The sequence below is a fragment of the Bombyx mori genome, chromosome 25, assembly GCF_030269925.1.
Source record: "Bombyx mori chromosome 25, ASM3026992v2".
NCBI lineage: Eukaryota > Metazoa > Arthropoda > Insecta > Lepidoptera > Bombycidae > Bombyx > Bombyx mori.
In genome coordinates this window covers 5,595,669-5,621,643 of record NC_085131.1, presented here as the reverse complement: position 1 = coordinate 5,621,643, position 25,975 = coordinate 5,595,669, and the positions used below count along the sequence as shown (strand labels likewise).

The 25,975-nt window shown below is 37.4% G+C and overlaps 1 protein-coding gene and 1 long non-coding RNA gene across 2 annotated transcripts; one reads left to right on the top strand and one right to left on the bottom strand.

Annotated features, from left to right (window-relative positions):
* The first annotated feature begins 3,141 nt into the window (after positions 1–3,141).
* LOC134201394 (uncharacterized) lies at positions 3,142–11,217 on the top strand. The gene is made up of 2 exons (XR_009976669.1): positions 3,142–7,078; positions 11,034–11,217. It is a non-coding gene; the product is annotated as an uncharacterized LOC134201394 (long non-coding RNA).
* On the bottom strand, positions 8,805–25,269 carry LOC101746097 (gastrula zinc finger protein XlCGF57.1). The gene is made up of 10 exons (XM_038020272.2): positions 24,659–25,269; positions 24,292–24,579; positions 23,075–23,231; positions 22,580–22,689; positions 21,799–21,989; positions 17,077–17,213; positions 16,212–16,420; positions 15,707–15,877; positions 12,836–12,964; positions 8,805–11,795 (listed from the first exon to the last, which is right to left on the bottom strand). Exons 1-10 carry the CDS (start codon positions 24,860–24,862, stop codon positions 11,592–11,594), a joined length of 1,800 nt encoding a protein of 599 aa, XP_037876200.1. The 5' UTR covers positions 24,863–25,269; the 3' UTR covers positions 8,805–11,591.
* Positions 25,270–25,975: the final 706 nt, after the last annotated feature.

Genomic DNA, 25,975 nt, shown 5'->3' with positions numbered 1-25,975 from the left:
TGGGGCGATTAGGGATTGAAAGGCGAATCGGGAAAAAACCGGGAAAATCTTTCGACGCTCAATATAAGTTTTATATTCGTTGCAAAATCTTCCATTTTTTTGTAGTTTAATAGTAGAATGTTGAAAGTTCACAAAACAACTCTGAATAAGCATGATAATAGCTGCTAACTTATAAAAAATCGTGTTTCAAATTAACTTTCTGTGGTGGTAATTATTTTAGTGCTAGAAACTTTGCTCTCTTTTATTTATTTGATCATAATAGAAGACGACTATGATTTATAAACGTTATTTAGTGTTTGAACCAGCATATATATTAAAGGTAAGTCTCAGTTGTTATTGGTTTTAATGTATTTGATTAAATAAAAATACATGTAAAAATCTGTTGTTTTTGAGGATATTGGGGACGTCTTAGGTACAAATAACAACGAAAAAGGGGTCAATTGGGATGAGAATACGTGAAATGGAAACGACCTAAGTATAAATAGGTACAGGTTTGTAGGGTTGTCTATGTAGTTATAACAATATTTTTTAAATTTGTTGGTAAATATCTGGTTTATTCGAAGCGAAATTGGGAATAAGTCTTTATTTGAAATAGATAAGCAATTTAATATAAGTAAGTCGATTTTGCAGAGACATGTAACAAGATCAATGAAATCTCAAGGTGGACAAAAATGTCTAAGTAATACATAATAAAATATTTAATATTTGTTCAGAGTGGGGGTATTCATCTGATTAATCCATGGAATAACCGACACACCTAATCTCTTAACCCAGATAGGCTGATATTTCTATTTATTCTATTATATATATATATATATATATATATATATATATATATATATAAATTGTTGTTACTGCACTGTCGATTGCACCTATAATTGAGGTGATGTCTGCCATGTACTTTTGTCAGTTTTGCAATTTTTTTTATTGATGATCACTTTGTTGGTGCAACTAAATAAATAAATAAATTAAAACTATATATAAAAATAAAAGTAGTGCCAACCCTAGCAAATTTCTCATTTCGTCCCAATTAACCGCAATTTTCGGGTAAATAGGGATTACACCTATTTTTGCATTTTTTGCTTAAACTGGAATGCTAGTTGCATAATTTTAAATTAGACAACAAAGATGCCCCCAAGACTCAATCATTTTGATCCTGATATAGCATTATATACATCAACAACTACCTTAAAATTGCTCATAAAGTTGGAATTTGTCCCTAATCGCCCCATTTTACGGTATTTAAAACAAATTTTAAAATTCAGTGCGCCTAAATTTTTTCACGTTTACCTCTTTTTTTTTTAAGGGATTTTATGACCTGGTAACTAAGACCTTTAGGTCAAGTCTTATTTTAATTTTAATGATACGTAACTTTTATAAATGAAAATGATATTATGAAATGAAATGAAGTTGATTATTATGAAACATGGCATGAAGTGAAATGAAAACGAAATTAAATGACATGAGATGAGATGATATGGGATGAAATATAATCGCAGTAAAATGGTGGTCTTTTACTGAGATTTTTTCAGTGGACTTTTTGGAGGAACCCGAGAAGTTACGTCCAGTAGCTTTGTTTCATTTTCCCACATTTTTGCACTTTCACAGATATTAAACAGTTAATAAACCACCGTTATTACACATTTAAACCTGAAGAAACACGAAATAGACAAAATAAAACAAATCACACAACTTCACTCCTCGCGTTCCCGCCAAAAAGTCCGCCACGTCTCTCAAATATATTAAGCATAGATTATACACTTAATATATTTGAGAATATTAAGTGTATAATCTATGGCCCGGTCTGCTAAATTTCTTGCCAGTGTAGTGTACTGTAGATTATGGGTCAAGCATGTCGAGTCACGATTTGGTTTTGGGTTGTACATTATTTATTGACTTTGATATCGATTTAATATGATTGCTTATATAAAATTTCATATTTTATCATGCTTAAAACATACAAAAATAATAATAAAAACGTATTTATAGGATCTCAGGAAAGTCGATGCCCCAAAACTATTATCTATATATATTTTAATTATGGAGCCCTCATCCGAAAAATCGGACACCATTTTTCGGTCGGAATCTATTGATCATGGCACTAATCATAAATACCTCTTTAAAATATGTCATCAAAACATATTTAGACATTCTGTTTAGATATTTCGGGAAAAAGGCTACCGACAAAATCTCTTCGGAACTATTTAAATAAAATAGTTTTATTCCGCAGTGAGTAAAACACTATTGTAAATTCGTTAAATATTTATTAATTAAGTGATTTTAGAGAGGAAGTCACAAGGAATGACGTTTGTAATTTCATTAACGAATAAATGTTCTGTAGGTGTTTTTGTTTAACAGGCGGTCCCTTGATAAGTTTAAAATTTGCGTGCAGTGCGGTAGTGCGGTGCACCTTCCTTGAGGTGCGCTGCGGTAGTGTGTTACGGACTTTAGAGTCAGCAAAACAATTAAAATAGATTGTAATAGTCTAAGAAAAACACGTACTCAAAATACGATAACATTCAGCATGCTAGAAATGGGCTGATGGCACTGTACTATGCCATATCTTTATGTTTTGTGGCAAACGACAACTTTATAAAACCAGTGTAGCAAATTTAAAAAATTGTCAAATCGTTTACTTGGAAAATTTGAAGCACGAACTCGTCTTAGATTTCACATAATATCTAAATCACATCATCTTTGCACATAATAATATACTTACTTCCTATTAAAGTATAAATTCTACAAATACAATTATACTCAACAATATTTAAAATAAAATAAGCCAAGAACGTTTATCGATAAAACGTACTAACATTAAAATCTTCTGGGCAGCACTAAAACCGCCATGTTTTGTGGCCAGATGACGTCACAGTGGCACGAATTTTTTGTTGACGTTTCATTTCCATAGGTTTCCTACTTCAGTGCTTGAACGAGCGTCTTTTTTACATTATGTGTATACCATAGAGTTGGCTCTGAAAATTTGGCCCCCTTTTTTCCATAGGTTTCATACTTCAGTGCCAAAATCACGCTTTTTAACCGACTTCAAAAGAGGAAGTTATCAATTCGACCATAATTTTTTATCTATGTATGTTCACCGATTTCTCGAGAATGCTTGAACCGATTCTGATAATTATTTTTTGTTTTCTTTGTTCAAGGTACTTTTCGAATATAATCATCAAAATCTGGTGATAGGATCCTAGAGAAATCCAGAAGAATGTATAATTGTCAAAGCCTATCTTGAAGTAATTTAGGATTTAGGATTTTCAATGTTGTAATGAATTTTAGAAACGTATTTATGAAACGTATTTATTTGAATAGGATTAATATCATTATAATAAGAGAAAACCTTTACTGAATATAAGGTTTTAATATGCTAAAATTAACAGTAAAATTTGTTTGTTACAATAAATACATTGACAATTATCCATAGACCTATATAGTAGGGACACGACATATTGTTCTATACGTACAATTGCTTATATAAATAGCACCCATTTTGAAGGCACATACATAAACATATATCTATCTCGTTCTTACTCAGCACTTTAACTCGCAGGAAAACAATATAACAGTATTTCAGTGCGTACATAAAATGAAACATGAATATACGTAAATATCTCCGTCTCCGTCTAATGAGGCCGAAAATCCGCCATGCTTAGCGCGCCAAATGTCATTGTCACGTCAGTTCGGCCGTCTGCTTTGGGTTGTACATTATTTATTGACTATGATATCGATTTAATATGATTGATTATATAAAATTTCATAATTATCATGCTTAAAACATACAAAAATAATAATTAAAACGTGTTTTATAGGATCTCAAGAAAGTCGATGCCCTAAAACTATTATCTATATGTATTTAAATTCATTATGGAGCCCTCATCCGAAAAATCCATTTTTCGGTCGGAATCTATTGATCATGACACTAATCATAAATACCACTTTAAAATATGTCATCAAAACATATTTAGACATTCTGTTTAGATATTTCGGGAAAAAGGCTGCCGACAAAATCTCTTCGGAACTATTTAAATAAAATAGTTTTATTCCGCAGTGAGTAAAACACTATTGTAAATTTGTTAAATATTTAATAATTAAGTGATTTTAGAGAGGAAGTCACAAGGAATGACGTTTGTAATTAATGAATAAATGTTCTGTAGGTGTTTTTTTTTTCACGCGGTCCCTTGATAAGTTTAAAATTTGAATCACTCTCAAGCGAAAGTGATTCAAATGGTGCGGCGCACCTTCCTTGGGGTGCGCTGCGGTAGTATGTTACGGACTTTAGAGTCAGCAAAACAATTAAAATAGATTGTAATAGTCTAAGAAAAACACGTACTCAAAATACGATAACATTTAGCATGCTAGAAATGGGCTGATGGCTTTGAACTACGCCATATCTTTATGTTTTGCAACAAACGACAACTTTATAAAATCAGTGTAGCAACTTTTAAAAATCATCATATCGTTTACTTGGCAAATTCGAAGGACGAACTTGTCTTAGATTTCACACATCTAAATCATATCATATTTGCACATAACAATATACCTACTTACTTCCCATTAAAGTATAAATTCTACAAATAAATAATACTCAACAATATTTAAAATAAAATGAGCCAAGAACGTTTATCGATAAAACCTGATAACATTGAAATCTTTTGTACAGCACTAAAGCCGCCATGTTTTGTGGCCAGATGACGTCACAGTGGCACGAAATTTTGGTTGACGTTTCATTTCCATAGGTTTCCTACTTCATTGCAATTATCTAATAAAACAGATTGACAATGACATAAACTTATGACTGATAGTTTCAAGTAAGAAGTTTACACATAGACCTATATAGTAGGGACACGACATATTGTTCTATACGTACAATTGCTTATATAAATAGCACCCATTTTGAAGGCACATACATAAACATATATCTATCTCGTTCTTACTCAGCACTTTAACTCGCAGGAAAACAATATAACAGTATTTCAGTGCGTACATAAAATGAAACATGAATATACGTAAATATCTCCGTCTCCGTCTAATGAGGCCGAAAATCCGCCATGTTTAGCGCGCCAAATGTCATTGTCACGTCAGTTCGGCCGTCTGTTTTGGGTTGTACATTATATATTGACTTTGATATCGATTTAATATGATTGATTATATAAAATTTCATAATTATCATGCTTAAAACATACAAAAATAATAATTAAAACGTGTTTTATAGGATCTCAAGAAAGTCGATGCCCTAAAACTATTATCTATATGTATTTAAATTCATTATGGAGCCCTCATCCGAAAAATCCATTTTTCGGTCGGAATCTATTGATCATGACACTAATCATAAATACCACTTTAAAATATGTCATCAAAACATATTTAGACATTCTGTTTAGATATTTCGGGAAAAAGGCTGCCGACAAAATCTCTTCGGAACTATTTAAATAAAATAGTTTTATTCCGCAGTGAGTAAAACACTATTGTAAATTTGTTAAATATTTAATAATTAAGTGATTTTAGAGAGGAAGTCACAAGGAATGACGTTTGTAATTAATGAATAAATGTTCTGTAGGTGTTTTTTTTTTCACGCGGTCCCTTGATAAGTTTAAAATTTGAATCACTCTCAAGCGAAAGTGATTCAAATGGTGCGGCGCACCTTCCTTGGGGTGCGCTGCGGTAGTATGTTACGGACTTTAGAGTCAGCAAAACAATTAAAATAGATTGTTATAGTCTAAGAAAAACACGTACTCAAAATACGATAACATTTAGCATGCTAGAAATGGGCTGATGGCTTTGAACTACGCCATATCTTTATGTTTTGCGACAAACGACAACTTTATAAAATCAGTGTAGTAACTTTTAAAAATCATCATATCGTTTACTTGGCAAATTCGAAGGACGAACTTGTCTTAGATTTCACCCATCTAAATCATATCATATTTGCACATAACAATATACCTACTTACTTCCCATTAAAGTATAAATTCTACAAATAAATAATACTCAACAATATTTAAAATAAAATGAGCCAAGAACGTTTATCGATTAAACCTGATAACATTGAAATCTTTTGTACAGCACTAAAGCCGCCATGTTTTGTGGCCAGATGACGTCACAGTGGCACGAAATTTTGGTTGACGTTTCATTTCCATAGGTTTCCTACTTCATTGAGTTTACATCAATCATCTTTAAAAAACACCACAATAATGCTTTATTTTAGAGAATGGGGGTATTCGAAGAGACCTTCACTCAGCATTGGGTGGACACGGGTTAAAGAAAAATTTAAAAGGTGGAAATTTAAAATGTGGAATTTAAGAAAGCTCGTCATGTTGGTAGGGAGATAGTCTGTGACGTTAATATTATTACCGCCAAAAAAGACGAAAAATAGAGAAGAACCTTAGCCGTATAAACCGCTGCAAAAATAAAGTTGCTATTGCTTCGATTGCGGTATTAATTAAAATTATCAATTATTTTAATACTAGTTACGCTAAATGTATTGCAGACAAGTTTGTAAAAAAACATGGTAAAGCTTTTTAATGTTTCGTCAGGTTTAAATGTTTAACAACAGTTGTTTATTAACTGTGAAATTGCACAAATGTGGGAAAATGAAACAAAGCCACTGAACGTTACTTCTCAGGATCCTTCAAACAGTCTCAGTAAATCTCATTTCTATCAGTTCTCAATTCTCAGTTCTATATCATCTCATATCATTCAATTTCATTTCGTTTTCATTTCATTTCATAATATAATTTATTATATTAAAGTTTTCATTAAAATTAAAATAAGAATTGACCTAAAGGTCTTAGTTACCAGGTCATAAAATCCCTTTAAAAAAAACTGACTTTGTATCACAGATTATTAAAATAGTTACACAAAAATAGGCGGGAAACCTCAAATCGGTTGCAGGTACTTTTTGATCATTTTTGTGCTATAATGTATTTTTTAAATTTAATACACTGTCATGGTCACAGGCAATATTCCTGAAACATGGAAGTCTCAAGAAGTTATAGCGATTAAAAAACCTAACAAAACTACCAATGATGTTGCCTCCTATAGGCCTATTGCGCTGTCCTCTGTTTTAACTAAGGTTGGTGAACATCTTGTGAAGAATCGTTTAGAAAATGTGTTTTAGCTTCTTTCATAATCAATAATAATAATAGGATTTAATATGTTTGTGTCCATATTTTGTTTTTAACTAGCTTCTCCCGTTGTTTCCCATTGATGTATGTTTATTTTTAGCCGACTTCAAAAAGGAGGAGGTTCTCAATTCGACTGTATGTTTTTTTATGTTTGTTACCTCATAACTTTTGACTGGGTGAATCGATTTTGAGGATTCTTTTTTTATTAGAAAGCTTGCACTTCCCGTGTGGTTCAATTTTAGTCAAGTTCTGATAATTGTATCCATGAAAAAACCATATAAGTCTTAAATTTGCATTAAGTACGTGCGCGACAAATTGATGAATAGCTCAATAACTCAATATCACGCCAACCGATTTTGATGATTATTGTTTTTAGTGTATATTAATTTGTTTTGGAATATTAACTTTTTTTCTCTCTATATTTCGGTACTACAGCCCCGAGCAACAGTATTAGGTACCGTTTTTTATACTTGTATAGACAAATCGTGTATATATAGCGCGATGTGCAGTAGTGTAATACGTAAAAAATCGTTTCAAAGGAACCGGTCCTCATGAAAACAGACCAATAACAGGCAGAAAAAGAATCACTACCGATCGTGATGGCTGATTGTTCATTAGACAGTCTACAGGACCGAAAAAAACAGCTATTGACCTCGCTGCCTGTACCTGAAGCGACCGCATAACTCTAAGTGTGCATACTGTTAGAATAAGGTTTCTAAAAGCTTGATAAAAAGGTTGCAAGGCAAGGAAGAAGCCGTGGCTGTTGGACCTCAATATGAAAAATTGTTTGGAGTGGGCCCTCAATCACAAATATTGGTTTGTGGAAGATTGATTGGTCCAACTTATTAAGAGCAGACCTGAATTTGATTGAGCATATTATTTGATCTATTTTAAAGGAAAGATATGAAGACACTCTCTGATAAAAAAAAACACTACAACTGGCACTGACTGAGTGGCAACAATTGTACAAAGAAGAATGTTTTAAGTTGGTAGTGTCAATGCCGAAAAGAGTGGCTGCTGTAGATGTATATAATTTAATTTTTAAAAATGTGCCAGGCGCCTTCTTTTTTCGGCAGGAGCTTTTGGTGAGGTTCAACTCCCACATACATGTACAATATTTGATGGTAAGAAATTTTAAGCCCACCTGGTTACTGCGAAGAGGTCCTAAGCTCTGGTTTGAAGAATTGAACAGTCGCTGTTACGATTGTATTTTATCCAATTATAACAACATTGTACAAAGCGTAATAAGAGTATATTACGTACGAGTCTTACGGAATTTTGTAGTTACCGTAGCCATTTAACTCTGAATTCGAAACAATTCCAGATTTTCTTCTTTAAGATTTAGAACATTCATCCATATATGTATGTATCCTCTATAAAAAAAAAACGATATTTTTTAATCAGAAACCATTTAAGTATTTTTTTCTAATGTTAAGGCACAAAGTCTGATCCTAAATACAATTACTCCGATACCAAAATTAAAAACCAGAGGTGTAAAATATCACATCTCACAAATAAAATTAGATCCCATTTTTTCATAAATCCGAAATTTACTTAATTTTATTTATGCTTGTATTTTATTCAAGGGTGTTCTTTAAGTTTCCTTTGTCATATCCGTGAAATATGTTGTAAAACTGTGTAAGGTTTTCGTAGTAAAATTAATAAAAAAAAACATTTGTGGGATATCGTGAAATTTGATATTATACCTTCTCTCTAAATATGGAAAGCACCAACTCAAGTACATTATACCGCTTTTAATAAATAACCGACCTAAACTACTAAATAAGAAATAACATCAAAAACATATTTATCAAACAATATTTATAAAATATGCATTTTCAAAGTTTATATATCTTAACTAATATATTAGCGGATAAAAAATTAAGCTATAAAACAATTTAAAAAAAGAATGAAGATTTAAAAAAAAATCAAATGATCAAAAATCAATTTATACAATAGTAACGAAGTAATAGATAAAAATAGAAAGTTTATAAGGCACTTAATACTAATTCGTTTCTTTATAATTATCATAGCCTAATAATTTACCGCATCCCTAAATGAATTATATAACAATCACGCATCTTAAAAATTAACAAAGGTTTGCTGAATCAATCTAAAACATATTTAGGTATAACATAAGATAACATGATTAAAAAGACTTAAAATCTATTTTTATAAACAAGCAACAGACGACAGGCGAAATCCTGCTATAGTTTTTATAGTTTTTTATAGTTTTTACATTTCTGCATAGTATGTACGAGTATTACTATTATTAGTAGAAGTTTGATTTGTCACATGCTCTATTTAATTCAGTCACTATATATTCGATATTTAAGCCTTAAATAAATTAAACAAACAACTTCCGTACATAATGTAATTACAAATAACTTTAAATTGATTTGGTATCATCACTACCTTTATACCTTTAATGATCTAAAATAAACTGTTGATCGATTTATAACATCCTGTTTAAAATGCATTAAATTTGTTCAAACTTTTTTTACATTTATTATAAAAATCTATTTATGCAAATTACATAGAACATATTATAAGGTCTATTTATACATGATTTTTAAGAATTATGATTTACACTCCCAGCTTTTCAGATAGGGAATAGGATCGAGCACGTATTCCATAGTAACTACTATGATAATCGATAGATATAATTAAAGACGCAAATCCAATTAACGCAAATAATATTACAACATCCAAATTGGTATAGCTAATTGGGATGATTAGCGTACATAATCGAACGGATAGATTTTATAATATCTGAACGAGAATTAGGAAATATTTCAAAGTTCAATCGTTACCAATACGTAAAACGACCCTACGTGCAGCCGCTGGGTGCCAGAGAGGGTCCGGAGCCGGCCAGCGTCCCGAGTCTTGGAAGTGGCATAAATAACATCAGCTCTATCCTTGTTCATTGATGCAGCATCCTGTATGAAAGATCTCGAGGGGTTTAATAAAAAGTTTGCTTAAACAAGCCCTAAATACAACATTCGGAACGCAAATTGACCAAGCTAAGACTCATTTTTTTTCGGGCCGAACCTCATACGAGGTAGGCGCCTAGGGGGAGTGCGGGACTTGACGATCTGCAGATGTTGGAAGCACACCGCGGACCCAAGGACGTTAGGGTTCTATCGCACTAAACGGTGCGCGGTTCCCGCGGTCAACACTACAGCCAGATTCGCGGTGCCACCCCGAGGACGCCCGATCGACGGGTCGTCGAGGCGATAGTCGACGACGTGGCACGACGCCCTGGGGGAAGAAGAGCTCTCCCTCTCCCGTTACGGGAGATGGTGGACTCGCAAAAATCAAGCTAAGACCCCGGCCTCAACTCATGTTGTGTGCACCAACAAATATTACATGACGCCACAATCCCTAATCGAGCCGTATACTCATCTAATTACAGTAATAATAATAAAAAACATGTTCTCATTCATAAGAGTTATCGAAGCTTCATAAGAATATTATAGTTTTTTTTTTAATTAATAACCCTTCGACGTACGCTCATTAATAGACTGATTTAGAAGGGTCCATCATAAATGTTCTATAGGACGTTTTCACTAATATCTTTCATTCCTGACCTTGGATTAGTTATTATTATTTATTTTAAGTCCAGTAACGTCTACCCGATCCCCCTTATACTACATAATAATATGATATCACTTCACATATTCATCACGTTTTGTTATATGATATACAACTGCATAAAATAAATGTGTTACTATACTCAAATTTATAAGCAAAATGCAAATTGAAATAATTCGTTATTTCAACCTAAATCATTTTATTGAAGTCACAACCCATCGATTGATAGTGTTAAAAAATATATTTACCCCGTTTCACCGTTTTATTAATTTAAATGGAACTTATAATCATGATTTTCACTGTCTACAGATGTATGGAGAGAGACACGCGCGTTTGCTGTATGACATTGCCGCGGATTCTCCATCGACTTTACACTGACAACTTTATCATTTAATTTTGATGATTAGTCGTTATCAAAAAGCAACGTGTGACCAGCGCTGTGGTGTTATACAAACTGACGCAACACTGTCTATTAAAAAGTTATGTAAACTAAGTGCCGTTAATTTAAATGGAACTTATAATCATGATTTTCACTGTCTACAGATGTATTTTTTTTTATTGCTTAGATGGGTTGACGAGCGCACAGCCCCCCTGGTGTTAAGTGGTTACTGGAGCTTATAGAAATCTACAACGTAAATGCGCCACCCACCTTGAGATATAAGTTCTAAGGTCTCAAGTATAGTTACAACGGCTGCCCCACCCTTCAAACCGAAACGCATTACTGCTTTACGGCAGGGTGGTGGTACCTACCCGCGCGGACTCACAAGAGGTCCTACCACAGGACACGCGCGTGTACTGTATGACAATGCCGCGGATTCTCCATCGACTTCAATAAGCTAAGGGGCACACTGTTGAAGTCGAACATAATCATTTGTCGGTGTCGCTGACTTGGGCGAGTATATGTTTGACGATCTGGTCTATGGTGTGCGTGTCCAGCATGCGGGCGATGTTCTTGTCGTCTATCACGTACAGGAAGAGATGCTTCGTGTTCTCTCGGAGCCGTTGCATGCGCGTCCACATCGTGCGATCCGCTGGTTTAGCTCCGCAGTGCTCGATCACTTTCTCTAACACCTAAACAAAAAATAAAATCTATTTAGTTGAAGTTACGAGTTTTATTTGTGTAAGAGTTGACACGAATAGTGATTTGGTCAAATATCGAATACCGAATATTCGGCAATGCTGTCGGCCAAAGCGCCGAATAGTTAGTCTAGCGCGTAAAGAATAATACGACAGATCGGGACCTGTCTCTATGGTGCGCGGGAGGTGTCCGGCCATTTGACTGTTTCAGTTGCGAGTAAATCACGTCACGGCACGCTTTGTCAGATCAATATAAATATAATAAAAAATTAAATAAAACATTACGATTTTGTATTTTTCGGTATTCGGAATTCGGCCGAATAGTACCTATTATTCGGCCGAATACCGAATACCAAACAAAGTGGCCGAATAGTAGCCGAATATTCGTGGCATGTCTAATTTGTGTTGTATTGTGTGTATTATTGTACCTATGTATTATGTTGTATTGTACCCACAATGCAATTAAACGACTATAATAATGTGAACGGAAAACATCCATTTACCAAGCTCACTATTTAAACTGTATACTCGTTAGACGTGACCCGCGTTTTCTAGCGGCCATTGATCCCGCACATCTTTTTTTCTTCAACCCGTATCTACCCAATGCTGAGCGTAGGTCTTCTCAAATACACTACATTCTTTTCAGTCTCTTGCATCCATTCCTTACCAGCTATTTTGACCAGGTCGTCGGTCCACCGCATTGGTTGTCTGCTCACGTTACGACGTCCAGTAGGAGGTCTCCCGTACAGTACTATTGTGCCCCACCGATTGTCATGGGACAGCATATATGGCCGGCTCACTTCTACTTTCACCGAGCAATCACTTTCGCCATTTCAGTCAAAACAGTTCTTCTGCTGATTTCGATATTTCGCACCCTATCCCGGAAAGATATGCCTGACAGCCCGAAATATAGCTCTTTGCGTGCCCGTTCATCAATTAATTATTAATATTTCAAAAACTTCAAAAAAAAAATTAAGGAAAAAAAGTATACTTAACCATTTCGCTGTTACTTAAATATTTCTTAAAAGACTCACCACATCAACTGGCTCGTCGGGCCAACCGAAACACTCGAGTGTGTCTGAATCAATCAGTTTGAACAGCATTTTCCCTAAGTTGTCCAAAAGCTCCTCTTCTGTCATCAAAGGTCCATTATCGTTTTGCGTCTAGAAACAAATTTTACTAAACACAATGATGATAGAATATATATTAAAGACGAGCGAAAACGGATACTCAACTATATCACAACTACATACGGAGGGGGTGAAAGGCTATTTGGTTTTAGCGACATTTCGCTTAATCCGCGACAATTACCGTTGTAATTAAGTGCGTTTTATTTGGTATTAGTATCAACTTTGGGAATGCTTAGACGACGAAAGGATAAATCTTCCACCGAGCGAGTGATATTTGCTCGGTAGATCGACGGTCCAAATGTTTTTGTTCGGAACTTGTATATATGCAAGCTTGTCTTGAAAATGTTGTAAGCGACATTCAGGCATCTGTCAAATATCTTGCGTTGTATGATGGATTGTGGCTACCCGCCACATCAACAATTCGATGTTTTTAATTGAACTTCAATTAAGTTTACCCCATTCAAATAGCTGAAGAAGTTTTTTTGATGTGAAACATCTATAGCCGCACGTAAAACCGATTTCTGGCGTGGCAACGCATGCCGTGGCGACGCGTCGCCATGCGCAATCGACTGTGCGATTCTCTCCCACTCGATCCGGCGTTAAGCCATATCTCCCGCTACACTGAGCTCGGATAACTATAGTGTATACTCCGTAGTGTATACAGTGTTGTTTACTACAGTACACATAACCTGTGTTTTACTTGAAAACAAATGAATTTTTCGTAATATTTTATTTTATCATTACGACATATTTAGCTCCTATCACAATCTGTTCTTTTCTGCATATTACTTTTACAAAATAATGGCGATGTTTCACATCTGCCAGGCGTCCCGTGACGGCTCACTTTTTTTTTTGTTATGATATTTATCCAAATTTTAAACTTTAAATGGCTCTTCTGTAAAGTTGCAAAAATGTCGCTCAAACCAAACAGCCTTTCACCACTCGATATAATCATAAATTGTGTTTTAAAACTATTCACGAAATTAAAAGATGACAGGAAAAAAGTAATTGCACACTTCATTATCTTTTTCGTTTTTATTAACTTGGGATGTATCTATGTAATGAAATATTGGAACATGATTTTCACTTCCTTCAAAACATCAGATTGATTTGAAACTTGACACACATATAAAAGAACGATATTAAATTTATAGAAATTTATTTTCAAATTTTTAGTTCAGCTAGCTACAAACGCGTGGTTTTTTGTTTTTAAATTATTATTTATTAAACTAGCATAATAATATTTAAAGTGAGCAATAGATTGCTTAATGGCGAAATGGCCGGGACGCTAGCAAAACATTCAACTGGCATCGACAACAAGTCTGCCATACCCAACACCATATACATAAAAACATATCTGTAGATCTGTGTATCTTATAGATGTAAAGCTTGTTTATAAAATAAACATGTTTAATTACATATTTGAAATTAAAAACTTTTTTTCCCGCTCTTGTAAGCTTTTCATATGAAATAATAGGTTGGGGAAAAAGTCTTTTCGCATTATAGTATGTATTAACTTGTAATAAAATCTCTTTGACTATACTATTTGTATCTGGCTGGTTTTGGTATCATTAAAAGTTTACATTTTAAAGAAGATAATTCCAAAGTCAAATTAGGAAAATGACTTTTATTTATTTTTCGTACTGTCAAGATGGGTGAATCTAATGAAGAATTTCGATACATTTTAAAATTTTATTAAAAAAAAGGTAAAAATGCTAAATAGGCAGCGTAAAAAAATTGCGATGTTTATAGACCTAGTGCTGTGAGAGTAGCAGAAATTTGGTTTAAGCGTTTTCAATCCGGAAATGTTGATGTCAAAGATGCACGTCGCTCTGGTCGCCCTGTTACGGATAAAATAGATGCCTTTTTTGAAAAAATGGAGTAAGATCGGCATATCAGCAGTTAAGACGTAGCTGAAGAACTGGGAATTGACCACAAAACAGTTTTGACGCATTTGAAAAAAACTGGGTACACAAAAAAGCCTGGGTACCTCACGAGGTATTTGGGTACCTCACGAGCTCACTAAAAGATACCTCGTAGAAGAATCGTGTAATCATTAGTGATTCTTTATCACGACGTAATAAAACCGAATCATTTTTGAAGAAGCTGATAACTGGTGATGAAAAGTGCATCACGTACGACAAGAACGTGCGAAAAAAGTCGTGTTCAAAGGCCGGCCAGGCTTCACAGACTGTGGCGAAACCCGGGTTAACTCACAACAAGGTGATGCTGTGTGTGTGGTGGGATTGGAAGGGCATTATTCATTATGAGCCGTTACCACCAGGCAGGACCATCGATTCTGAACTCTACTGCGAACAACTGATGAGATTAAAGCAAGAAGTTGAGAGAAAGCGGCCGGAATCAATCAACAGGAGGGGTGTGGTTTTTCATCATGATAACCTCACATATCTTTAGCCATTTAGCAAAAATTAAGAGAGCTTGGCTGGGAGGTCTTAATGCATCCGCCGCATAGTCCTGACCTTGCACTTTCAGATTTCCACCTGTTTCGGTCTCCTCAGAATTCTTTAGGCAGTGTCAGGTTAGCATCACGAGAGGACTTCCAAAACCAATTGTCGCGGTATTTTAATCAGAAGCCCCAAAATTTCCCTATCTACAAGATGGTAAAAAGTTATTGAACAAAATGGTACCTACATACTCTAGTTAATTGTAAATAAACTATATTAAAAAAAGTTGTAAATTTTCTTAAAAAATGCGAAGAAACTTTTTCCCCAACCTTATATGAACATCCTCATTAAGTAATTGAAGCAAGCTTACAGAGATGTTTTCGTCACTGTTTTCGTTGACATCTTTTTGTTCCTGCATGCCGCCGTACAACACGCCGGTCCCCCCGTAGCCGTCCATGATCCGATCCGACTCCGCGTCCAACATGTTCAATATACACTCTAGTTCCGACTTCTTCACTCTCACCGTATTCGCTTCGATACCCTGTCGTGTTATTAAACCAGTTTTATTATATTTCTAGTTTTGTGGTAATCAAAACAATTGAACATAACAAAAATGCAAATGTTTTCAAGATCATTTTGTAAATTGTCAACCACTCACACATTTACACAACTTAATAATACCAATAAAAAATTATTTCATATGACAGAAAAGTTTTATGTAAATAATATCGCCATTAGCCATTAGTCAAATATATACTTGACTATATATATTATAACACATATAATAATATAATATATTATATATTTGACTTTTAACTTTTTACTCATTTAACTTTACAAAATTATTGTAAAATTGGTGTAGAGGAGGCACTCACGAGCACCGTGCGCACGTGCTTGAGGTGCGCACTGAACACGGTGGGGTGATGCACGCGCACGTGCTTTACGAGCTTCTCGCCTCGCACGTAGGCGCGCGCCGACACGCAGTACATGCAGCGCCGCGGCCGCTCCAGTGTGTGCGTGGACAGGTGCCGCCGCATGTGCAGCTCCACCGCGAACCGCTTGCCGCACACTTCGCACTCGTATGCTGGCGACATACACGCACGGTGGGTGCCGGCTCCCATAGACACGTCACGATTCCGATCCGCTCGTAGATTCAGTGAAGTATTCTTGCTAGGATATGTGTAAAGCCTGCAATACATGTTGGCCGAGCGTCGCCGAGTGAACGCCAATACCAACGTATATACAGTATATTTGCATTGTCTTGGCATCGTTCGGTGTCGCTCGCCTAGTTAGCCGAGTAAAGTCAAGCGCTAACGTGTATCATATCATGTAGAACTTATTTGGCGTAGCTTGTCACAACATAAACTTGCCGAACGTGTAGGCAGTAGCACTTGCCTTGTATTAATTTGCCTACGCTCGCGTTGGTCCAAGCTCGGCCAACATGACGTATTGCAGGCTTTAGCATGTCCTCTCAAGTTGAGCCTCATGAACTTGCCTACTCAACACATGCGAAGCGGCAATAGCTCCTCGAAGCTACTAACAATTAGGTAAAAATTTCTAGAAGCTTAAAAGTTTGAATAATTTTCTTAATAGTTTGAACGGTAATTAATGTCTATCTGTATTGTACATGTTTGAAGATATTTTAACAGAAAATATGTTTTTAATTTTCGGTACAAATTTCCATCTTTTTTTTAAGATTACAATATAGTTTATTATATACAGACAGGAAGTTATACTCACGTCTATCTTCGAGGTGCACTTTTACGTGTTTCTGCAATTGAGCCTCACTTAAAAATGGTTTTTTAGAGAACTGGCAATCTTGGAAACGACACGCGAATTTGCTATTTCCTTTGTGTACGTTTTTGTGGTCTAACAATCTGTAATCATTTAGATTTGCAATTTATGTTTAGTAATTAAAATCTATCTCCATAAGCATACTATCCTATGCATTGGATATTTTTTGGAATTGATTGTGGAGATATGTTAAGTTAAATTTGGCCTAAACTTTATTGGGGCATGAACGATAATATAATCGAGTGACAATATTCAAAGGACTGAACTAAGAGAATATTACCTCGGAACAAATAAGTTTGTTTATTACACTTAATCTATTTATCTACGCATTGGCGAATTCAAGGTCTAAGGCATTCTCTACTAGTTAACCAAAGGTAGTGCATAGGTGCATAGTGCAATGGTAGGTAAACAATGATCGGTGCATTTACTCCACTTCGATAAAGCGGCACGACACGAGAACCCTCTCATCGTGGCCGCCGGTAACTACATTCCCAATCCTGCGGACAGAATTGAAAGCAGTCGACGTCGCCCAAAACACGTCATCTCGGATCCTCCCGATCCACTAACGGTGCTTCTAGGTACTTCCAGCACCGGTCACCGTTCTCGTCGAACCCTTCGCTTGCGACGAAGGGCTCGACGAGTAAATTAACTCTCAGACACAGCCCACTGAGTTTCTCGCCGGATCTTCTCAGTGAGTCGCGTTTCCGATCCGGTGGTAGATTCTGCGAAGCACGACTCTTGCTAGGGTTCGTGTTAGCATCGTCGTCAGGTTTGAGCCCCGTGAGCTCACCTACTAGTTAAGGTTCCGCTGGAATAGCGTCTCTAGGCTACCAGCTTAGGTAGGGAAAAAAAAAGCATTTACTGAGAATAATAAATTCGACTTTCTAGCCAGAATAACTTTCCGTATTAAAAAGGATTTTTTTTTTATTGCCTTTGTAGGCAGACGAGCATACGGCCCACCTGATGGTGAGTGGTTACCGTCGCCCATGGACTTCAGCAATGCCAGGGGCAGAGCCAAGCCGCTGCCTACCACTTAATACTCTCCACAAGCCTCGTTTGAAGAAGGACATATCATAGCGCTCGGGAAACACCGTGGAGGGGAGCTCATTCCATAGCCGGATGGTACGTTGCAAAAAAGACCTCTGGAAACTATGGATGAGTGCAGTGGCTCCAGGCAGTATGGATAAACTCTACTCCGGTGGCGGGCGATGCGATGGTAAAAACGTGAAGGTGAAAGATGAAGGTATCATCTCGAACAATTCCTCAGAGCACTCCCCATGGAACATACGGTACAAAATACAGAGGGAACCGAAGTCCCTCCGCAGACCAAGAGGTTCCAAACGATCCGTGAGAATGGGATTATCGACAATCCGAACAGCCCTCTTCTGTATGGAGTCAAATGGAAAAAGCTGGTATTTGGGAGCCCCGGCCCAGAGAAGGGAGCAGTACTCCACGCGAGGCCGGACTTGTGCTTTATAAAGCTAAAGTTTTTGTTCAGGTGTGAAGTACCGCTTCGCTCTGTTGAGGACTCCCAGCATTTTAGACGTCAACTTGGCTTTGCCTTCCGAATGACTCCGAAATTGGAACCGCTCGAAATGTCGACCCCAAGTATCCCAATACTCTCAGAAGGTTGCAGGGATACTCCTTGGAATTGCGACGCCATGACAAAGGGGTCCTTCTTCGCAGTGAACGCGCAAACTTGTGTCTTTAACGGGTACATTCGTAGACTCGCCCCAGAGAGTTCTCCATTTCAGATACAAGTTTTGATCGTCTCTCTTGCACGAGAGAGACTCTGATAGCCGATATATCGCGCATCCCCCGTGCTGTCATCCGCATAGCAATGCATGCCATCAATAGACAGCATGTCATTGATATACAGGATGAAAAGCGTAGGGCAGAGCACCGAATCTTGTGGAACGCCAGCATTAATGGTCATGGTATCAGAACAGTCACCGTCTACAACGACCGTGATGCTCCGCCCGTCCAATAAGCTAGCGCTCCACTTGCAGAGACCCTCGGGGATTCCGTAAGATGGTAGCTTCGACAGAAGTGCTCTATGCCAGACCCTGTCGAAGGCCTTCGCGATATCAAGGCTCACAGTAAGAGCCTCGCCCTTGCTCTCGAAGGCTTCAGCCCACCTGTGAGTAAGGTATACAAGAAGATCGCCAGCTGAGCGACCGTGACGGAAACCGTACTGCCGGTTACTGATCAGCTGGCGATCCTCAAGATACTTCAGGAGTTTTGTATTTATTATTTGCTCCATTACCTTGGAAAGCAAGGAAGTTATCGCGATAGGCCTATAGCTCGATGGGTCCAACCGGTCACCCTTCTTGGGGATAGGGTGGACGTGGACGGTCTTCCATGAAGACGGAACCCTGTTAGTGCAATAAGAGAGGCGATACAAACGCGTTAGCGCAGGCGCCAGCTCAGGGGCGCACGTTTTCAGAACCACTGCAGGGATGCCGTCTGGCCCACTCGACTTATGAACGTCCAGGAGTCGGAGTTCCGGCCTGACTGCACACTGTGTGAAACAGATCAGGGAACTATCACACCGGGGGATGTTCGGTGGTGTGGCACCCCCGTCGTCCACGGTCGAGTTCGAGGCGAAGAGTTTGACCAGAAGGTCAGCCTTCTCTTTCGCACTATGGGCCAGACTGTCATCGGACTTGCGCAGTGGTGGGAGACTAGACCTGCAAAAGTTTCCTTCTGCAGCTTTGGCGAGCAACCAAAAAGCACGGCTCCCAGAGGGATAGCTCTTTAGTCGCTCGCCAACTCTAGCAACGTGCTCCGACTTCGCCCTGGCAATAACCTTCTTGTAGAATCTGGAAGCGGCGTTATATTTCCGCCTTTCCTCTGAGACGTTAGGGTCTTGACCGCTTAAGATGTGCAGCATCCCTACTGGCATTGTTATACCAGGGTCTGCTGCGACCCGCAACGGGCACCTCAGAGGAGGGAATAAACAATTCCATCCCCTGGAGCACCACGTCTTTAAGACGGTCCGCACAGACGTTAGGATTAGGAACAGAGGAAAAGCAAAACCGCCCCCATGGGTAGGATGCGTAAAATTCACGCAATCCATCCCAAACTGCCGACATATACCGCCAGACTCTTCGACACCCGGTCGTCGTTCGACGACCAGGACGAGAGAGTGGTATGGCAGCACGGATAAGGCAGTGATCAAACGATCCAAGCGGAGCGTCGACCGCCACACTGTATCCGGCTGGATCGGTGGTCAGCAGAAGGTCCAACAGAGAAGGCTCGTGCCCCTCAATATCTCAGCTGGGATAAGCCGTAGGCCAGGGAGAAATCATAGGCAGCCCGACCCGGGAGGTCAGTGGTTCTGGACCCCAACCACTTTTGGTGATGAGCTTTAAAGTCTCCAAGAACCATATGGGATCTCCGCAGATGGGTACTACTCAAGCACGCGGCTAGTCCCCTCTTGCACATGCTCTATCAGAGCTGAACCTGCATGACTGCTGTGGGACCTGTACAGGCAGGCGTAGACTCGGGTACAACTCCCGTGGTCTACGCGCAGGCACAAGAGAGACAGGTCCCGTTGTTCGAGGCCTCGTAGACGGCGACAACAGACATCAGCCCGGACGAATACACACACCCCGGCTTTACGCAGGAAGTTGTGCTCCAATACGTAGCCGGGGTATTTAAGGTATGAAGTATCATCCGAAGCAGATATCTGCGTCTCCGTCAGAAAAAGTAGGGCAGGCTGCGCCGTCTCAAGATGGTGGTGTACGGCGTCGAGGTTACTATGTAGGCCCCTTACATTGCTGAAATCCACATTAAATGTGGAATGGGGAATCACCGACAAAACCCTTTTCCTTTTTCGAACTTTCATATATTTTATTATAATTAGAGAGTGGGATTGGGTGGGGTAGGATGTTCGAGGCGAAATCATGACAATACCTGAATAAAGCGCGGAACACAGTGCGTGCTCGACCACGGGTTGCGTGAGAGACTTACGCAGGGCATGGAAGGGCCCTCAGTCCACCCTGCGTGCGATTGCCGGGATCCACTCCGGTCTCCGACACCGGCACGACGACCACACGACAGGATTTTACACCGGTTGACGGGACAGCTTCCCGGGGTGGAGTTTAGTAGTGACGCCCGGGTTCAGGTCCCCTACTGACCGGCGGGCGGCGGCGAACACCATTTCACTGGGTCTCTCGATACCCCCGTCCAACAATCACGTCCCGCGAGCTCGCACGCACGTCTGCTCCGCATGTTCCAAGTATCATCAAGATTCACCCCCAACAAGGAAGAGGAAAGGGAAGGCATAAAACTGGCTCTCCAACTCACACGCCGGAACACAGCTAGGCTATTTGGCGGCGGACTCAAGTTGGAATGTGGTCGCCAGCCAGTCGGACAAGTCCTACCACCGATTATATTTTTGGCTCCCGTTTAGCACCATCCAGGGGTCACTTGTAGGAAATCGCGGGTTAGACCTACGGAAGCAGGAAGCAATCAACCCAGACCCCCCAATATTCCGACCGGCAGTTTCATGTTGTCCAAAATTAATCAAGAACATTGGAAGTATTGTGCCAAAATATTAGTTAGTCATTCTAAGCCTTATGTTAAATCACTTAATGTATAGTTTGCTCATGAGTGCTCGGATTTATTTACTTTCACAAGGGATTAAAAAATCAAAGAACTCACTGGCATGTTCTCGAGAAAGTTTCTCCACATTTAAGGCACATTTTCTGCGTATTGTGCTTGTCTAGATGTCGCTGGAGCTGCGATTTCTGTATGTACGACCTGTTACAATGCTTGCATTTGTGAGGTTTATCCGTAACGTGAGTCAAGATGTGACGCCGCATTACTTCTACCGTGTATGTAGCATAGCCACACTGAAATTATAAAGTAAATAGATTAGACACCATTAAACATTAAACAAAAAAATAATGGTATAAATTAATCGTTTAAATGGGCACAAATTCAGTCTTTTTTGTTTTTTCTGAGTACTGAGTAAGGGTTCAAGTTCGAAAATGTCGATCAATTTAATTAAAATGGTTTTTTTTTTTCAAACCATTTCAAAAGAGCCGTATTTTCATATTTTCACTTATATTAAGTTTGATTGTGAATCCGACAGGCCATGGCGTCACCGTCCAAAAAAGCAATTTCATAAATAAATACAAATCATCAGTGACTGACGGCAGCTGCAGTTGAACAACAACATTGTCATGGCAATCAGCAATCTGCCCGTAAATTCACAATCATACTTGTAAATGGTTTGGTTGACTGGACAAAAATGCTAAAATGAATATTTTCTAACAACTTACCATTTATTTTTACCCAGGAAGCAGAGAAATATAATTTTAAAAATTAGTAATATTTGTAATAAAAATTTGAAGAAATAGTTTTATGATCTTGTTCTCTGAATAGTTACTTAGTTCAAATATAATTATTTCACATAGATTACAATAAAGTTAAAGGTTACCACTTCACAGGTGTAGTTTTTCTCTCCATGTATTTCTAAATGTTTGGCCATGGCTGCTCGGGAACTGGTAGATTTACCGCAATGATAGCATTCATAATAATTTGGTGTCCCTTTAAAATTAAATATTTTTATAAGTGTTTCAGTGTGATATACAACAGTACAGCAAGGAAATACTTAGAGAATATTGTGATAATGTTTTGTTGAACTTATTATTGTATTTTTTATACTTATGCAAAGAGGTAGACAATTATTAGAGCCCATGGATATCACAATGTCAGTGCCACCAGCCAATATGGGACATGAGGTCCATGTTTTAATTTTATTGTAGAAAAGTTTTTCCCATCTTCAAACCAGAATGAGTGACTGTGTGACTGAACTGTTTAAATTAACATTTTAGATAATCCGAAATCATTGTTCCCTGTAGTTGTAAAATTGTAATTACTACTTGAAACAGTCTTTTATGTAATTGAAACATTCAACCTCAACAATAATTACCTGAATGTTTTAAATGCCAATGATTTACTAGTCTAGAAAAGTTTTTAGTTTCAAAAGTACATGACTTGCAGAAAAAGTATTTTTCACTTTTATGTATGTGCTGAGTTCTAAGATGTACGATCAGATTATCTTTCCTTGTGAATTTTGACTTGCAAATCTGAAATAAAATAAACAAGATGATAATTCAAAATCTAATGTAAGCTTTAAAATTCTTTTAGTCTTAACTCAATTGAATTCATCAGTGCCCACCAGTGAGTGGGTATCTGGAGGGGGATGAAAATATTTAGAATTCGTTTAGTAAGAATTATTCAAAGTATTGGTTTATTTTCTTATATAGGTTAATGAGCTCACGGCTCACCAGGTGTTATATGGTTTCCGGAGCCCAAAGACACCTACGACGTAAATGCCGCCACCCACCTTGTGACACCAGTTCTTAGGTCTCCGATTTTACAGGACAACGGCTGCCCCACCCTTGAAACTGAAACGTATTACTGTTTCACTGCAGGAAGAAACAGTGTGGTGGTACCAACCCGTACAGATTCACAATTTTCTACCACCAGTAATTATGCAAATTATATTTTTTATGTTATTCCTTCGGCGTGGAAGTCAATTGTGAACATTTGTCAAGTACGTATTTCATTGGTAAAATTGGTACCTGCCAGTGGGATTCAGGCACCAATGCATCGCTACATACAAATGCATCGGGCGACTTACCCTTTAGGCCACGACAACTTCAAAACTTTATTTTTTGATACATAGGGATCAAACATACTATTCACCATACAAAAATGCTAGACAAGCTGTTTGTAAAATCACTTTTGCCCACATATACAATCATACACTACCAGTTCTACAATTGAGTCGACTATTATCAAAGCCGGCAATCTGACTTTTGGACAATGATTGGTAAATCAGAAAAACGAATTATTGACTTTGTATTCCATTGGTAGTCACAAAACTCTTCGGAACGACATCTTAGATAAATAACAGGTTAACTATTAACCTTTATTTAATGCAGGTTTTGAACCGTATTCTTTGAAGGAGACGATTATATTCAAATCAATCTGAATTGACATATCAATAAAAAAAAATTGTCCAAATGCACAGATTGCCACCTTTGATAATAGACGACTCAATTATCAATCGATAATTTTCATTCAAGTTGAAATAAATAAGGACTCTGTAGTTATAATAGATTATTTAAAGTACATACTTACTTCACAAGGATACAAATTTAACTGACGACCATGACAGCCACTTTGTGTCATATGACGAGTTACATGAGATCGTCTTACAAACTCTTTATTGCATTCTGGACATACATATAAGGCTCTTTCATGTATTGTCTCTATGTGTTCCTTCAGAACAGTTTCATTTGGACACCGTACTTTACATTTTGTGCAAGCAACACTATTAGGTAATGTGGAGTGGTTCATTTCTATGTGCTGAAGATGACTCTTTTTGAACTTAAATTTCTTCCCACATTCTTTGCAGCAATATGGTTGCTAAAAAAAGGGTGGAAGATCTTATTTAGGAATTGTTAAAACGCAAAATTTTTAAGTAGGTAATGTAAAATTTACGAACCTTATTATTTGAACTCATACGACAGATTTCCACGTGACTCTCCCATTCGTCCTCGTCACAGGACTTTTTACATATTGTACAAACATAAACTTGTCCAGAATTAACTTCTTGTTTGATATCTGTTGGTTGATCTGTGTTGCTTGACTTGAGTTTTTTATTCTTGGACCCTGGGGGGCGACCCACTCTCTTACCTTTACGAGGCATCTTCAATTAAGTTTGCAAATCGTGTTTACAGAACAATAGTTTATTTAGTTTACAAAACGAAACTACATAAACAATCAAGAAGTTAGTGGGTATACACTTTGATATTACTTTCACTCAGGCGCTTTGAGAAAATTGTATAGCTTCACACAATTTGGTCTTCAAGTAAACTTTAGACAGAACAGAGCATCAGGCGCCACGTCTGCATATTAAATTTACATTCAGTCTTGCCAATGTAGTGTAGATCTAAGGAAAAGCATATCGAGCCACAATTTTAAACGATTAATTAAGACATAAATAAGTCTTGTTAAAATATTTATTTTGTAATAAATTGATTATTTTGATGCAATTTAAAAGAATTATTGATAAAATTATAGACCTACAAATTGTACACAGACAATAAATAAACATTAGTAATTGTGCTGATTTGTGCTTACGTAGGATAATCTATGATACGGTAAGTCTGCTTTTTTTTTTCAATATGAAAATTAAATGAGCTTCTTGACATGATATGGCGTATGTTGAGTTCAAATTAAAATTATGTGGATTTTTTTTCGAAAGTGGGAAAGGTGTATTGTAAATTACCAACTTGGGATATGCGTACCTCTGGGGTGTTCCGAATCCCATTGGGGGTACGTGAAAATTATATTGGTAATGGCCGTAAATACTGAGAAGTTTAAGTAGTTAACTTAAAAAAATTAAAAATATGATGATAATGTTGTTTTGTCTACAACATATAGTTTTAAATGAACTTTATTCTAATAACTATTTAATAAAAACGACCGATAAACCAGAAATGAGACATTTTTTAAGTATGGAGTTATCAGGATTTAATCGAAGAGAAATGAGACACATTAGGTATGGAGTTATCAAGGTTGGAGAACTCAAAAAAAGTTTAAGGGGTATGGGAATGAAAAATGTTTGGAAAGCACTGCTTTAGATCACCGTGGCGGGCACCGTGGATTTTCATAGCAGCAAAAATCAATCCTTCTTTTTGAAAGTACGTAATAAAAACAAGATCGCTGTTGCGCAAATTACTTTAGATTGCCAATTTGAAAGCTCCGTAAATCCTTGTATTTTACTGAGTGTTCATTTAATGCCATTCCATCCCATCTC